The sequence below is a fragment of the Nilaparvata lugens genome, chromosome 2 (genome assembly GCF_014356525.2).
Source record: "Nilaparvata lugens isolate BPH chromosome 2, ASM1435652v1, whole genome shotgun sequence".
NCBI classification, from domain to species: domain Eukaryota; kingdom Metazoa; phylum Arthropoda; class Insecta; order Hemiptera; family Delphacidae; genus Nilaparvata; species Nilaparvata lugens.
Window position 1 is genome coordinate 94,270,434 of NC_052505.1, and position 17,493 is coordinate 94,287,926.

General features: G+C 37.4%; 1 protein-coding gene across 1 annotated transcript; it reads right to left on the reverse strand.

Annotated features, from left to right (window-relative positions):
- Positions 1 to 11,103: 11,103 nt before the first annotated feature.
- On the reverse strand, positions 11,104 to 17,338 carry LOC120350055. The gene is made up of 2 exons (XM_039422150.1): positions 16,813 to 17,338; positions 11,104 to 13,884 (listed from the first exon to the last, which is right to left on the reverse strand). The coding sequence occupies exons 1-2, from the start codon at positions 17,230 to 17,232 to the stop codon at positions 13,780 to 13,782; spliced, it is 525 nt and encodes a 174-aa protein (XP_039278084.1). The 5' UTR covers positions 17,233 to 17,338; the 3' UTR covers positions 11,104 to 13,779.
- Between the last annotated feature and the right edge of the window lie 155 nt (positions 17,339 to 17,493).

The window sequence follows — 17,493 nt, forward strand, 5'->3', positions numbered from 1 at the left end:
TTCAATGAGAGAATGGGAAGACGTGAGCAGGAAGAAGATGAAGAGGAACCAATGGAAGATGAAATTTTGACACTTATTTCACTTTAATTTTGAAAGATAATGACTGTAGACTATTGAAATGTAATACCTAATTTTTATCCTATACCTATAAAAATCAATTTTATACTTTTCTTGAATTTTGTTCTTATTTTGAAAATGTATTATGAAACGATAGTTTTTATTCTAGACCTATATGACTTACATTGAAAGTGTATTAAAACGTGATTATTGTAAACTGCAACAAAACTGTCTTGATCCATTCATTACTGCAACAAACCATCTAAAAACCCTATCCTGTTCCAAAACTCACCAAGTCTATATTTAATTATTTTTCCTGTCGAAAGTTGTGGATCTCATAAAGAATTTGATGCAATTGTATCCTGAGAGTTCAGATGAAATCACAGTTTTTTTCAGCACTGTCAATATTTTCAATCAGCTGTAACAGTTTTTCAGCTCTCCTGAAAAATTTCCAAAGATGGAGTTGGTGAGTTTTGGAACTGACCAACTCATATATCAAACATTGTGCACACTGTTGCAAACCACATTATGGTGACGGCAGAGGGAGAATGCTCAAGCTTTGATTGAATATGGCTGGAATCGCCGGCGTCACCTAATGCTAGGGTTTAACAATTTATAGTCTACAATACAGTCGATTCAGCGAGTCATGCTTAATGAGTATGGAGTAATACAATATATGTTAATGATTGTTAAAATAAGTAATTATTCAAGGTTTGATTTTTGTTTTCAGCACCGAAAAAAACAAGGAAAATTTAAAAGCCTGCAAAATCCCAAGGAGGCTGGCGGCGAAAATAGATGCTGCAGTGGAGGAGGCTCTTGAGATGCAGGATGTTTTTATATAAGTGAGTAGAAGAAAGAAATAATTGTGAGGAGTTCTCTGGAGAGAGGAGTTCAGTGTCTGAAGGGTGAGTGATAAAGATCAATTCATTTAATTGTATTTTACAATTATTTATCCATGCATCATGTATGCATGTATTTATCATGCATTTATCCTATATCATGTTATAGGTTACATGTTGATTGACTTAAAGTTTTATTCTTCTACAAAGTTGATATGTTTATGTATGCTTAAGGGCACCTCGTACCTTGGTTTTTTTGAAAAATATCAATTTTCATGTTTTTGCACATTCATGTACTTTGAATCTCCCGCTTTCCAGTGAGCCATCATACAAAGTGACAAACGAATATTAAGAGAGATATTTGAGTTTTAATACATCATTGCATCAGAAAAATTTCACGATTACTCGCAGCTGATAATTTTTGGAACTCGAAATTGTATTCAAATTTTTACATCACTGAATGGCACTGAACATGTGTTTGTTGTGTTTCTAGGTTAGTTCACAAGTTTAGTCAACGATTGTTTGTTGTATTCAGTTTATCGGTCGCGAATTACGGTTTTGAAATCGGTTTTTTTTTCGTGTGAAGTTACAATTTATTTTTGTGTGAAGTCCCCATCTAAGTGATCTTTGTAAAAACAGCCATGACAAAGCCCAAAGGTATCTTCAAGAAAAGGAAAGGAAGAAAGAAACAGACTATAAACCTAGCTCCGCAGTGCAGGCTGGATGCTTGTCTGACTCGGAGTAGGCGCTGAGACAGCAAATAATAGCAGCGTTGGTGGGAATGCGAGCGGCCGCAGTAACGTCTTCCACCCAGCAATGTTCGGCGTAGTTCCGCCTAGTGGACAGACGAAAGATCAAACCAGTCGGTTATTTGATCCCTCCAGCCAGGCTCAGCCAAGCAGCCGAGACAATAGAACAATGGAGTGACGTCTTATTCGCGTTCATCAGCAGTTTTCTTTCTCACGATTATTTTGATTTTTGTGCTACCTATAATCAATAATAACTCCAGTCACCAGTAAAAAGTTTCCAGAAACGTGGTGTACTTCCATATTAATGACTTTTCATGATGATTTTAATTATTTAAATACATTGTTAACATTCTGAGCCTTCAGGCTAAACTTGGGGTCGCTGAGAACGAATCTGCAATCAGAATTTCTCTATCACGAAAAATAACGAAAAAAACCCAGCTGTTGATCTTCCAGCAACCGTTAACAGTCATCCTGCAAGCGGCCGAAATACCTCCAAGTCAGACACCCATCTCAAATGACAACAACGCCAAGCTGTGAGAAACCATCCTGCACTGCGGCGCTAGGTTAACAGTAATAACAACTCCAGATGTTGCAGGCCCAAGTTCCACAGACAATATTTCAATTGATACTAATTAGGACTCCTCAATTCAAAGTACATCATCTTCAAAGAAACTATCCTCAAGCTATGAAAACTTTGATAATAATATTAGTGTAAACCTCACTTCAGGTAATAATTGTAGACATTCAATTGCTTAGTTCCTTGATAACCAGTATTGCTAAGTGTAAATTTTGTGACAATAGACTGTCTATACTTTTTCGAGGACACAAACAAAAGACTTGGAATTTCATCAAAACTACATGTAAATGTAATATTTGTGAAGCCAATAAATTTACAAGGACAAGTAGAAAAACAGATTCTGGATATGAGAATAATATTAGGTAGTGTATAGCATGCGAGCTTTAGGTAAAGGCCAGCAGTCATGCATGACATTTTGTGCTTTGCTGGATCTTCCTCCACCTCCAACACGATTCCAGAACTTTACAAATATTATTTGTGAGGCTGTGAAGGACACAGCTGAAAAATCAATGTCGAAGCAGTGGAAGATGCAGTGCAGACTAAAGATTCTTCAGACCTCACTATTGCTCTGGATGGGACATGGCAAAAAGGGGATTTCGAAGTTTGAATGGGGTGGTATCAGCAACATCGATTGAAAATGGGAAAAATTATTGATGTGGAGGTAATGTCAAAATATTGTCATGGCTGCAGCAGGGTAAAAACTAGAGAGCAGAGGGAGGCACATGAAAAAGTATGCAAAAAAATATGAAGGAGTAAGTGGGGGTATGGAGGTTGCAGGTGTACTAGCTATATTCACAGAGGTCATTGAACAATTATGGGGTGAAATATACTCATTACTTGGTGATGGTGACAGTAAAGGGTTCAAAAAAGTTATAGAGGCAGCTCCATATGGTACACGGAAGTAGAGAACTTGAGGCATAGGGCACATCCAGAAGAGAATGGGATATAGATTGAGAAAGCTAAGGAATGAATTCAAAGGAAAAAAATTACCTGATGGCAAACCAATATCAGGTAAAGGGAGACTTACAGACAAGCTAATGGACAATCTACAAAATTATGGTATGGCAATAAGAAACAACACAGGCAATTTAGAAAATATGAGGAAGGCAGTTTGGGCAGTTTACTTTCATTCAACCTCAACAGATGAATCGCCAAAGCACCAGCTCTGCCCAAATGATGAGAACACCTGGTGTAAATACCATAAATCAAAAAAAGTAGGTTCTGAATATTCCCACAAAACTCCCATCCCATCTGCAATAGCTGACGTGATAAAACCAGTGTTCAGATCTTTAGCAGACCCAGATTTGTTGAAAAAATGTCTACATGGCCGAACACAGGTTCCAAATGAGAGTTTTAATAATGTAGTCTGGAACCGAGTCCCTAAAAATACTTTTGTTGGGTTAGATACATTACAATGTGGTACCTACGATGCTGTGATCACTTTCAATGAAGGCAATAGTGGTAGGATAGATGTTCTGAAAAAATTGAAAATAGACATTGGTGAGAACACTACTTATGGTTGCCAGAAAATAGACCAGTGGCGCGTGAAAAACTCCATCAAAGAAGCTGAGAATTTATATAAAAAGTGTGAAAAAAGGGGTAGGAAACGTAAAATTGATGAAGATGAAGACCCTGACAACCCAGCATATGGTGCAGGAATGCACTGAGCTCCAATAAGAAGAGGAATAATTCAGTAACAAAAGGAATGCTGAAAAATGTAAGTCAAATTCAACACGCTATTACTCAAAATAAGAATTTGATACTAATGACCCGTTTTCTCAGAAACTATTCATGATAGGTCAATGAATTTTTAACCACTTATATCTATATAGAGATGTACTTACTGAAACTTTTTAGAGCCTCTAGAATCAAAAGGTCAATGAATTTTTAACCAATATTATTATATAAGAGTACTTACTGAAACTTTTTAGAGCCTCTAGAATCAAAAATAAAATTAATAAAATGAAAATGCATTGAAAAATTGAATATTAATTTCTTATTTAGAATTTTTTTTAAATGCACTGTATGAATAGTTTGAAAACTTTTCAGTGGTTACACAACATATTGATCTGTATGTATGCAAAAAATGGAAGCTGTAAGTGTAACAGGAGCTGAGAAAACGGGTCATCAATATTGGTAATTAAACATTGCTGGTATACAAGGTACGAGGTCCCCATTTCAATTGCATGTGAAATGCTTGGAAAGCAGAGTATGCTAGATGTCTGCCAGCAGGTAGCAACGGGCCTGATAACTTACAAAGATGTGAAAAAACAAGCAGACATTATGCTAGTGATCAAAACCAAGGACATTCAGAACAAGACCAACTATGAATGATGTTGATGTTATAGGTCACATGCTTGTGATTTCTAACTTATCATTTCAATCAAAAAGGTTAAATCATTCCAGGATTCGAAAAAAGTGTAGAAGTGAAAAACATTTTTATTCAGTGTTTTATTCTCAACTCAAGACCAATAGAAAATGTCAGACAAAGAGAGGTAAAACGGGTTTTAAAGAATGAGCTCGTATATTACAAATTAAAGTACAAATGTATGGTGGTGTAAATTTATAATATATTTATAAGATACTGTCACTATAACCTGAATCTCACAATGGATAACCCAGCAGCAAGGAGCACCACTTGGTTTTTTTTAATTTGCTGCTGTCCTAAGCCATAATCTTTAGCAATTGACTCCATACAGCAACATTGATTTCTCTGAAAATGCTACGAGATAGAGCCATAGTATATTTTTGCATGTTTTACATTCTTGACTGAATCAAACATGAAAGATTACAAATATATGCTTTCAATAAATACTTATATATCAAACATTGTGCACACTGTTACAAACCACATTATGGTGACGGCAGAGGGAAAATGCTCAAGCTTTGATTGAATATGGTTGGAATCGCCGGCGTCACCTAATGCGATCTGCTAGGGTTTAACAATTTATAGTCTACAATACAGTCGATTCAGCGAGTCATGCTTAATGAGAATGGAGCAATACAATATATGTTAATGATTGTTAAAATAATTAATTATTCAAGGTTTGATTTTTGTTTTCAGCACCAAAAAAACAAGGAAAATTTAAAAGCCTGCAAAATCCCAAGGAGGCTGGCGGCGAAAATAGATGATGCTGTGGAGGAGGCTCTTGAGATGCAGGATGTTTTTATATAAGTGAGTAGAAGAAAGGAATAATTGTGAGGAGTTCTCTGGAGAGAGGAGTTCAGTGTCTGAAGGGTGAATGATGACATACTGATTAAGGTTACGCTAACCTATCTACTTTTTCAATGCTTTTCCAATTCTCAGGCTCAGTTGCACAAAAGCCGGTTAAATATTAACCATGATTCATTTCAGGAGAACCAATAAGAGAAGGCCTTTTTAAAATATGGCTTCTGTAATTGGTTCTCGTGGAATTAATCACGATCAAAATTTAACCGGCTTTTGTGCAACCGGCTCTTAGGACGATGAACCTTCTTTCTTGCTTTATCAGGAGCAACTGTGAGTATTTCCTTTTCAATGTCAACTTACTTAGTTAAAAACCAAAATAGCAATTTATTGACAATAAACACGAGTTCTACTCAAAGACGTGCGCCATGACAGTTTTGCATGTCACATGACCAAATCCTGGCATCACCATTGGCTGATTTTGTAGTTGGCCGTTTTTGAAACCAAAGTAGTCTACAGATGTCCGATTTTTAAACTTACTTCAATCTTGTTTATTGAAATTTAAACTATTCCTGTCCGTTTTTGAAACAAACTAGTGCCACCGTTGAAAAGAGCGCCGGAAATACTACAGGTGCTGGTTGCACAAAAGCAGGCTAAATTTTAATCATGATTAATTCAAGGAGAACCAATCAGAGAAGCTGTCTTTTCAAAAACGCCTTCTCTGATTGGCTCTCGTAAAATTAATCACGATTAAAATTAAATCAGTTTTTGTGCAACTGGGCCTATAAGCATCAGTTGAAAACTCAATTTGGCCCAAGAACACAGTTGGGCCGTCTTTGATCCCAAGCTACTGAAATAGAGCCTAGTTGAAAATTCTGCTTCCTTTTTCAATTTTTAATCCTTTGTAGCTGAGTCATCCCATGAAGCAGGGCTATCCTGTGAAACTGTGTCATCCTGTGAAGCTGAGCCATCCTGTGAGTCATCTGGTGAAGCACAACGAACCAACAAACAAGACATTTGCAGTGAATCTGGATTAGGTAGTGCAATTGTAAGAGAAAAACACAGCAAAAACCAAAGAGGAAAAAGGAAACCAAAGCATCATGTATCACAAAAACGCAAAATTATTGAGCCAAGAAAAAGCAGCAAGAGACAACGTGAGAGCTATGAATGGGAAGTTGGAAGCTTGATATTAGGTGAAGAAGAAACCAAGTTCCTTGGGAACTCAGACATTCCTAACAGTGCCCAAAAATTGGAAGATCCACATGATTTCTTCCAGTATTTTTTTGGGGAAGACCTTCTTCAGGAAATAGTTGAGCAGTCAAATATTTATTGTCTACAGGAAAATAAAGGCGAGTTTCATATTTCTGCAGTAGAGCTCCGCAATTTTTTTGGAGTTTTAGTCATTTCTTCTATAGTGAAGCCCTCCAACGTTAGAGATCTGTGGCATCCTGTAATTGGGAACGAACTTGTTAGGAATACCATTTCTGTAAATAAATTTTTAGAAAATTCGATCTTTGCTCCACTTCACCGATAATAATCTAGAACCCGACTTGAAAGACCCTACTCGTGACAAGCTCTTCAAGCTGAGGCCAGTTATTGAGTATTTGAATAATAAGTTTGACTCGATACGGTACCAAAAGATGAATATCTTTCCATGGACGAACAAGTGTGTGCCACAAAAAAGAAGCACTCGCTGAGACAATACAATCCTCAAAAGCCACACAAATGAGGGTTCAAGTTATATGTTCTCTGTGACACCAGAGGATTCGCTCATCGATTTGAAGTGCATGGTGAGAACAATCTTGCATTAACAGATGAGGAAGATTTGGGAGCAAGTGGTAATGTGGTTCTGAGATTGGTGAGAGGAATTCCCAATGAGCAAAATTATAAAGTATATTATGATAATTGGTACTCCAGTATTCCATTGGCTCTCCACCTGAAAAATCGAGGGATTTTCACTGTTTCGACTGTGAGGAAGAACCGAATTGAAGACTGCCCCCTCCCTCCTGAAAATGAGATCATGAAAAACTTTCCAAGAGGTAAATCTATGGAGTATGTAACAGAAGTTGATAATAATCAGCTTTCCCTTGTTGCTTGGAAAGATAACAGGATTGTCACTATGTTATCCACACTGTGTGGTGAGGGGAAAATAGGTACCGTCAAATGGGTATATATGGAACTGCAGGGGTTATATGGAATTTTTGTTCCCTAGTGTTCATAACCTCTTTTAAAAATAACATGCTTGTTTACCTAGATCAGTTTGTGTTTCAATAATTTGAGGAGGATTTTTTATAAAAGTTGTCAATGTAACGGCTTTCAACAATGTAGAATTGATAAATAATTAACAAAATATTTCATCTTAATTGTGAAAATTCATTATGAAATTATTGAAAAATATAATTCACTTAGAATTGATATTCTGAGAAATCAAATTTGTAATGAGACAGGCAATACTTCCTTAATCACTTTATAATTGTTTTCATCCCTCTGGAAACGCTGCTGCATCATTAAAAAATCAGTGCTTCATCTGCTCCCTCTACTCGGTCGCGTCTCCGACATTGCGGTCTAGTGACATGCCGTCAGAAGGTAGGATTGGAATGATGACAAACAGGGCTGTTGGTTCTGTCTCGAATGGCAACGAGGTAAAGAAGAACAGTCTTTGGACTATTTATGTTAGATTACCTGAAGGCAGTCCTGATAGACATATCGTTCTGTCCTTCATTAATGGAAGTTGTGATGGTTTGCGCTTTGATTGGGGATGATAAGGCACCCCCCAATTCAAATGTTATTGTTATGAATAAGTATGGCAGCGTCGTTCTACCCAGAACGACATATTCTTCTCCGCCACTTTGGGGGAAAAATTCTCGTCCTAGTTTCCGTTTTGGCAACGTTTCAACTGCCAGGAGATTCGTTGTCTTCGAGAGTATGTTCCAGCCCATGCGCATCTCTCGGGATTCGAAGGACGAAGATTTCGAGGAAGATTCACAGTATTGGATCTGTTATTTTGATGTTGATGGCTTCTCCAAAATGATGTTCAAAAACGAGGTCAATAGTAATTGCCCTTTCGGTAGCATCGTTCCTCGTAATGTTTGGAGGATCAGTTGGACGAGGTCGATTCAGGCTGAATGCAAGGGATATTTCTCCCTCTGCTTCAGATCCTGGAAACAGGAGGCGGCCTAGCAATCGTGATAATCGTTGCAGTGATGATTTGGTGGAGACGTATAAAGGTGCGTACAGACTTTCGTTCCGCTCCAAGACCGAACGTCACTCCAGCAGAGCGATTGATGATCGACCGGCGAGCAACAATGGTTCGACCGGGGAACGCGAGAAGATCTACCATCTTCCGTAACGTTCATGATCGGTGCGAGTAGAGAGTGTAGGCGGAGCGATTGCTGTGCGATGGTGGTACGTGGGCGGTACGAGGGAGGAGCGTGCTCGGTGCGGGTTGGAAGCACGAGTATGTGTACGCAGCTTAAGATATCTGAGAACTCCGATTCTATGGTCTCCACCTCGAGGAAAGGAACATGGAGAACTCCCACTAGTGGGGGTATTGCTTCGAGTGGCAAAGGAGCTCCTCTTTCGAGCTCCTCCGTGAAGAAGGTTGAGAAAGAAGTTGTCAGCTCTTCGTCTGTTTCTGGTGGTTCGAAAGTTTTTGAACCCAGAAACGTGACAAAAGAAGTTCTTGACTTCATAAAAACGAAAGATGTGGCTGCTCCTAGCAAAAGGCAGTAATAAGAAAGAAAAAGACAGGAAACGGAAAAAGGATTCTAGGAAGGGTACTGATGTCTCTACAGCTGTAGACAAATTCCCCTTTCCTGAGCCCTCTCCTGGCGATTCGTCCGTGTCTGTTGCTGGTGCGAGTTCTTCCACTGTAGCTCCTCCAGCGGCTCCCGAAGGTGAGGTTCCTCCTCCCTCCGATGAGAACAAATCGGACGCTCTTGCCATTGTAAAGGATTTGGGTCCTCTTCCTCCTGAAAAACTGGTTGATGTCATCCCTACTTGGGAAGACAAAACTCCAGACCTTGAAAATTTGTTGGTCAACGCTTGTATGCGGTACACTTGTTGTTGTTAAGCGGATGTTGTGGTGGCATGCTAGTCGGCGGCGAGCGCACACACACACAAACTCTCTACTTGGAGCTGGTGTACTTGGTGACAGCCTTGGTTCCTTCACTGACTGCGTGCTTGGCCAGTTAATATTTTTCTAGAATAGTCTCATCTGTGATCAAGTAGCCATAGTAACCAACTATCCGTTTTTCACTGAAGTCTAGTGTGTCATAACCTCTTTTAAAAATAACATGCTTGTTTACCTAGATCAGTTTGTGTTTCAATAATTTGAGGAGGATTTTTATAAAAGTTGTCATTCTGTGAGGTTATATGGAACAATGCCTCGAAAACATATTCACGTTCCTAGAACAGCTCTCAGGCGCAATTACAATCTTAATAACATCGAATTGGCCTTAAATTCGGTAGTTGATGAACATTTGTCTTTCTCACAGGCAGCAGAAAAGTTTGGTGTACCAAAAACGACAATCTACAGACGATATCGCGGTATGAATAGTGATAAGTTAGGAAGACCAACTGTGTTGAACTTGAATGAAGAGGATAAAATTGTGGAAGCATTGATGAAAGCAGCAGAGTTGGGTATCCATTTACAAGTGTGCAGTTAAGACAATTCATTCAAGTTACTTGAATCAAAAGGTGTTGTAGTCAATTTTTTCAAAGACAATCTACCAGGGATAGAGTGGTATAACAATTTTATTGGCAGACATCCAGAGCTGTCAGTGAGGAACTCTGAAAACATTAAGCGATCACGAGCCTATTTAAGCAAAGAGACAATGCAAACCTATTTTAACAATTTGAAAGTGTCAATTGAAGGTATCCTGCCAGAAAATATTGTGAATTTTGACGAAACCAATTTATCGGACGATCCAGGTAAAGAAAAAGTGATTGTGAGAAGTGGCAGCAAACACTCTAGCAAATTATGGACACATCAAAATCTTCCACTTCCCTTATGTTTGCTTGTGCAGGGAATGATGTATGCTTCCTCTGTACATTGTCTATAAGGCAAAGAACTTATATCCTGATTGGATTGAAGGAGGGCCTAGAGGAACCGTCTACAATAGGTCTAATAGTGGGTGTTTGACAGCTTTATATTTGAGGATTGGTTTTTAAAGGTGGCGCTTCCTTACCTAAAAAGAAAAGAAGGCAAAAAAATGTTGATCGGTGACAATTTGGCATCCCACATGTCAATTAAAATAATTCGACTTTGTGAAGAAAATGATATTAATTTTGTATTCCTGCCTGCTAACAGCACCCATGTTTGTCAGCCACTGGATGTAGCTGTTTTTCGTCCAGTAAAAATGATGTGGAAAAAAATTTTGATCGAGTGGAAACAGAAGAATAGAGGAGTTATTCAAAAATCTAAATTTCCTTCACTCATCACAGACCTTATGGACAAACTCGAAGGAAGTGTAGAAAGAAATATTAAAGCAGGGTTTGAGGCTTGTGGGATTTTTCCTTTCAATCCTGACCGAGTGATCAAGAAACTTTTTCCTACCACTGACATTAATGAAAATGCCCTCAATAACTCTTTCACAAAAGTGCTACAGGAAACATTCCAGAAAAATGTCCCTGTGAATGGTAACCAGAGAAAACGTACAGTGAAAAGGTATGACGGCAAAGAAAAAAAACACATTCAAATTCAGTGTCCTCAGGTGATAAAAATCTACAATAAGCACATGGGCGGGGTCGACCTGATGGACAGCCACATTGGCAGATTGCATATAAGAATGAAGTCAAGAAGGTGGTACATTCGTCTATTCTATCACTTCTTGGACCTTGTGATAATAAATTCATGGATTTTGTTCAATCGCGTGAAAACTCCAATTTCACAAAAGGAATTCCGCATACAACTTGCACAAATTCTGTGCATGATGGGAAAGAAGACCAATCCGAAACGAGGACGGCCTCATCACAGCAAGAAGAGAAAAGAAGAAGAAGAGTGGCAGCCGCAATACCCACCCCAAAAAGTAATCATTGATGGAGTGGACCATATTGGTATATTTTGCAAGAGGCAGCGCTGTAAGAAAAAAGGGTGCCAGTATCAGACTTCCATAAAATGTAAAAATGCAATGTGAACCTCTGCATAAATCCACCAGTCAGAAATTGCTTCTTCGACTTTCATTACCCCTGAAAGATTATCTGACTGCATTATCTTGATTATTTTTTTACTTTTTATTTTTATATGACTTCATTTTTCAACTATGTATTTTTCATATTTCTACTAACATCAACATTCTTATCTATATATCAGAATTTTTTCAATATTTTTTCCAAACTCAGCGTTATATTTACCATATAAATGATTTTTTTTATAAAAATACAAGAAATCATGCACTTAAGGGTTAAAATAAATAAGTAATGAGTAACAGTCAAGGAGTGTCGATTCAACCTAACATCGATTAACAAGTTCAAAAGTTCAGGAAATGAACTTGTTCATCGATTAACAAGTTCCGAGATCCAGATGCAGTCCGCCGTGTCCGCCTTTTCTGGCGCCTTGTCAAAATGGGCAAAGAGGTATCTTTCCCGGACTGTTGTGCTTTTGTTCGCAGCCACATCTGTGACGTCACCAAGACCAAGGTCCGAGCTGTTTGGGGTTATCCAGCTACTGTGACTTTTGGAGAGGCCATGTTTGCTTTACCATTAATTCAGGGGTACCAAGACCATCCACGCCCCCCCCCCCCCATCGCTTATGGCTATGAACCAGCCACTGGTGGGTTTCGAAAGTTATTTAATAGAATGCATAAAGAAAAGATGTTGTATGGACTTGATTTCAAGAAATTTGATAAAACTGTTCCTGCATGGTTGATTGAAGTTGCTTTTGATATACTAATTGAAAATATTGATTTTACCCGATATGAAGGTGGAGGTGTACCGAACGCACGCGCACTTATCCACATGCTTGACCGTCTATGTGATTATTTCATAAATACCAAAATACAGAGGAAAATATTGTTCCATCAAATCATTTGAATAGCTTGAATAGTTTTATGAAAAACAAAAAAAAACTTATCTCAATGAAATACAGAATGTCTCATGTACTTTCTATGCAACTAATACTAATTATCTCCTGTTTTGCAATAAGATTGAACAAAAATTGACTGATTTCAAAACAACAAAAAAAAATCATTGCTGCTGATAATAGTATGGAAAAAAGTTTCAAGAGTCAGTGAATTCAATTTGAAATTTCAATATGGAACAATGCTTTACAAAACTATCATTTCAAATTCAAACTTCCTTTCAATTACGAATAGATAAGATTTAATATTGCATTAAAACAACAGACTTTCCTCCAAAATCATCAATAACATTGTTAGTATACTACCGGTTTCAAACTTGGTTTATTTCACACAAGCTAGATCACTTACAATCACTTAGGCCTATCAAAGTTTTAATGTTATAAATTGCAAATTAAAAGAGATTTATTTATCTATCGAAGGGCTTATAAATCAAATAATTTGCATCTCCAAAGTTTGAATGAAATATAAAAAATCCTCATCCAATCACTAAAATTAGATGTAGTTGACAAATAATATTTTCAGCACAGGTACAGTGGCCAGTATAGGAAAGCGTTCATGAGACATTCTATAGCTTAGTTGCACCAGCCAAGATCAACACAATTTTTGAAATAGGTTCAAAACAACCCAATATTTTCCAAATTTTGTTATGAATTATTCTGATAGTGTGATAGCCTATCCTAGTTTTATTTCATCTCAAGAGATTCTAAATTTTCAGTAACAAATATTTTTAAAATGTGTGTTAGAAATAGTTACAGTGCTATGCCTGTTTTTCTTCCACTACGAATTGTTGTCATTAAATGGAATGACTAAATGAACGAAAATAGTACAGATTATGATATATTTTGCAAGCTTCTCTATTATTTAATGTTTGAATACTAGTTGACTTGACCAGTTGAAAAGTTTATGAGCACAATAAATTTAATTTAAATTTGAATGAGTTTGGTCTTGTTTGATGCAACCAACTATATTTCGTACTTTTATATCCAAATTTGATATAAAGTGATATTAAGGTGAAATAAAAACGATATTGTCAGTTCCACATAATTGATTTGAGTCAAACTAAAGATTAAACACACTAAGGCTTCATCACTAAGGTTGCACAACATCTATGTTCATAGTGTAAGTTGTAGAGTGTGATATTGGTTGGTACGTTACGTGGACACTTCCCTAGTGCTGAATTGAACCACTGATGAGCTCCATGTTGTTGATGTTGTTGTAGCTGATTACTGCCATGTTGCTGATGTTGTAGTTGTTGTTGATGCGATGATCAACATTTTGTGACTGATGTGACTTCAACTCGCTGCAGAGTAGATCACTTTCTAGCGGCAAGTCTAGCCGCCTTGAATCGGCTAACTGGTCTAGAAGGTTCCTCCCTACTAGAAGCAACAGTCTCATGTTCCACCACCTCACTCACAGCCTGGAATGGAATAGAATTGTTCAAGTTTTAAAATATATCAAATGATACTGAGCAAACAAATATATTACATGCTAATGCCATTTAAACTGTATAAATATGTGATTATATTCCCTACTCCAGACAACAAAGTCATGTTCCACAACGTCATGTACAGCCTGAAATAGAATAAAATTGTTCAAGTTTCAACATCTATCAATTCAAATAATGCTAAGCAAACACATATACAGAGAGGCTTAAAAGTTCGAGAACGGCTTAATATCTCAATTACAAAGGTAATTTAATGGTGAGTGTGATTGGGGATCCTACTCAAATTGAAAATACTACTTTACTATGACTTCAAAAATCTGGTCCGCCATCTTGAATGCAACTTCATTTTTTTAAATGGGAAGGTTGTCAAGCAATACATGATTTCGATACGAAAATTTCAAGAAAAAATGAATGGTGAAAACCGCACATCGATATCTCAAGCCATTCAGAAGATATCCACGTTATAATTCAATACCACTCAAGTATTCAATTTCTGATATGCTTTATATTGATTAATAATGTGAATATCTTCTGAACGGTTTGAGATATCAATATGCGGTTTTCGTCATTCATTTTTTCTTGAAATTTCGTATCGAAATCATGTATCGCATGATCACCTTCCTATTAAAAAAAATAAAGTTGCATTCAATATGGCGGATCCAAGATGGTGGACCATGTTTTTAAAGTCATAGTAAAGTAGTATTTTCAATCTGAGTAGGATCCCACATCACACCCCACCATCAAATTACCCTTGTGTATGAGATATGAAGCCGTTCTCGGACTTTTTTCTCTCCTTTCTGTTTTGAATTGTATTGATTAATAATGTGAATATCTTCTGAGCAGTTTGAGATATCGCGGTTTTCGCCATTCTTTTTTTCTTGAAATTTCGTTTCGAAATCATGTACTGCATGACCACCTTCCTATTTAAAAAAATGAAGTTGCATTCAATATGGCGGACCAGAATTTTGAAGTCATAGTAAAGTAGTATTTTCAATTTGAGTAGGATCCCCAATCACTTCCAACGTCAAATAACCTTTCTGTAAGAGATATTAAGCCGTCTCGGACTTTCCACCCACCCTGTAAACTGTAGTCTTTTTTCGCTAGGGCTACTCTTGAATATAAATAAAAATATAAATCTAAGTAAAATTGTTCACTCACAACATTTCGGCTATATTATTATATACTTGATAGTGACATCATATAGCCGAAACAGGTTTTGAGTAAACCATTTTATAAGGGTACTTAATATATTTTTTTAGTTATATACTGTACTATGCTAATGTGATATCTTCCGTACTAAGAGGGTCATTTTTTCAACCTTCGATCACATTATCATAAGACACGGACGACAAGTTGATTTTTACAGAACTGAACAGCTTGTCATCCCCACCAAACGCCCTGTGATGAGCATGGCCAGATCGTGAATTTTTGTCGAGTTGTATACCCCGAAACGTGACCGCCTCCCGGCCTCTCAACTAAACTTGATCTCCCGACAAGTGTTAGTTGCGTAGTGTTATTCGTTTTTGCAAGCAAAAGACGATAGTTCAGCATGAATCTAATAAATAATTATCCGAGTTAACGCAGGAAACGTTATGAAATATGATATTGTGCGTGAATTCAGTGTGCTCGAAAAAGTATAAAAAGGCTACCGACTAGTAATTTATATATTTGATAATTTTTAATTATTAATTTAATAATTTTAATTATAATTTATTAATGTCGTTGAGATTATGGAACATGAAAGTGTTGCTTATAGTAGGGAATAGTATCAATTAATGTATACTAGCCGTCAGGCTCGCTTCTCGCTCACCATATCCGTCTAGCCAGAGGGCTCCGCCCCCTGGACCCCCGACTGGATCGTCCAAAAATGAGATCAGCGGGCTCGCTTCGCTCGCCTGCATTTTTCATTTGAGCATGCTTCATTCCATCAGAAAGTCAGAGAACTGAGAAAACGCAGAAAAGCTGAGAAAAACGCTGATTTTGGGCGTACCTATCTTTAATGAAATATTAAAGTCACCTCATAACAAAATTTTTAGACCCTAGCTAAACCTCTGTACCAAATTTGAAAATTTTCTGTCTATTAATTGATGAAATAACTGAGAAAACGCAAAAAACGCTAATTTTGAGTGTATCTTTGGCGTTATTTCAAATTCCTTCTAACATAACATTATTACACCCCAGATGAGCTTCTGTAGTAAATTTGAACATTTTCTGTTCATTAATTTGTTCTCGATAATCTGAGAAAGCGCAAAAAACGCAGATTTTGTGCGTATCTTTGGCGTTATTTGAAATTCCTTCCAACACAACATTATTACACCCTAGCTTAGCTTCTGTACTAAATTTGAACAATATTTCTGTTCATTTGTTCTCGATAAATCTGAGAAAAAGCAAAAAAAAAACGCTGGAAAAACGCTAATTTTGGGCGTATCTTTGACGTTATTGCAAATTCCTTCTAAAACAACATTATTACACCCTAGCTGAGCTTCTGTACTAAATTTAAACATTTTCTGTTCATTTGTTCTCGATAAAGCTGAGAAAACGCTAAAAACGCAGATTTTAGGCGTATCTTTGGATTTTTTTTTCAAATCCGTTCTTAGTGCGCCTCTAAAGGGTCAACTGAACATACCTACCAAATTTGAACGTTTTTGGTCCGGTAGATTTTTAGTTCTGCGAGTGAATGAGTGAGTCAGACAGTCAGTGAGTGAGTGCCATTTCGCTTTTATATATATAGATATGCATATGCACTCATGAGGCAATAAAAGAATCAGACTCTTTGGATGTTTCTAATTCTTTTATTGCCCTATGAGTGCATATACATGTATATATTAATGTGATATATTCCGTACTATAGGCAACACTTTCATGTTCCACAATCTCAAGCACAGACCTCACTATAGTTACCTGAATGGTAGAAGTAGACACTGGTTTAGCTGCAACCTCCCTACGACACTCCAGACTCGGATCCAACGTCACACCCCTTTCCGGCGCTTTCAAAATGGATTTCACAACTTTGCCGCAGTTCCCGAAACACCTATACACATCACTGGGACTTCTAATCGGTTCATCACTATCTGCGGCAACTTCATAGCTGTCACCTTCCACATTGGAATGCTTGAAATGTATCACGGCTGGCAAACACCCATCATCTTCATCATCATTGCCAGTTCTGTTGTCGTTGTGAAAGAGATGCACCACATTCAGTTTATCACTGTCACTGTGAAATTGAACCGATTTTTTCTTCTTCCTCGGCTGAGAATTGTCATCTATGACATCATGATCCCCACCAATTTGATCATTGTATAACTTCAACAAAGTTTGCATCTTTTCCCGATAACTTGAGTTGGGATTGGCGTCGTCACGAAACTCTATTCCATCATCATCTTCGTCATCATCCTCCTCCTCCTCCTCCTCCTCCTCCTCCTCCTCCTCCTCCTCATCATCATCATCATCATCATCCTCCTCCTCCTCATCATCATCATCATCATCATCATCATCATCATAGATATCCTCACTGACATCACTCAGTCTCTCAGAATTCGATAAACTACGATCGTTGATATTCAAGTTCTCAATACTCCGAAG

Coding starts and splice junctions, on each gene's coding strand:
- LOC120350055 (XM_039422150.1), bottom strand. CDS start 17,232: ATGCAAACTTTGTTGAAGTTATACAATGATCAAATTGGTGGGGATCAT. Junction 13,885..16,812: donor TGTCTACTTCTACCATTCAG/GTAACTATAGTG, acceptor ATTCCATTCCAG/GCTGTGAGTGAGGTGGTGGA.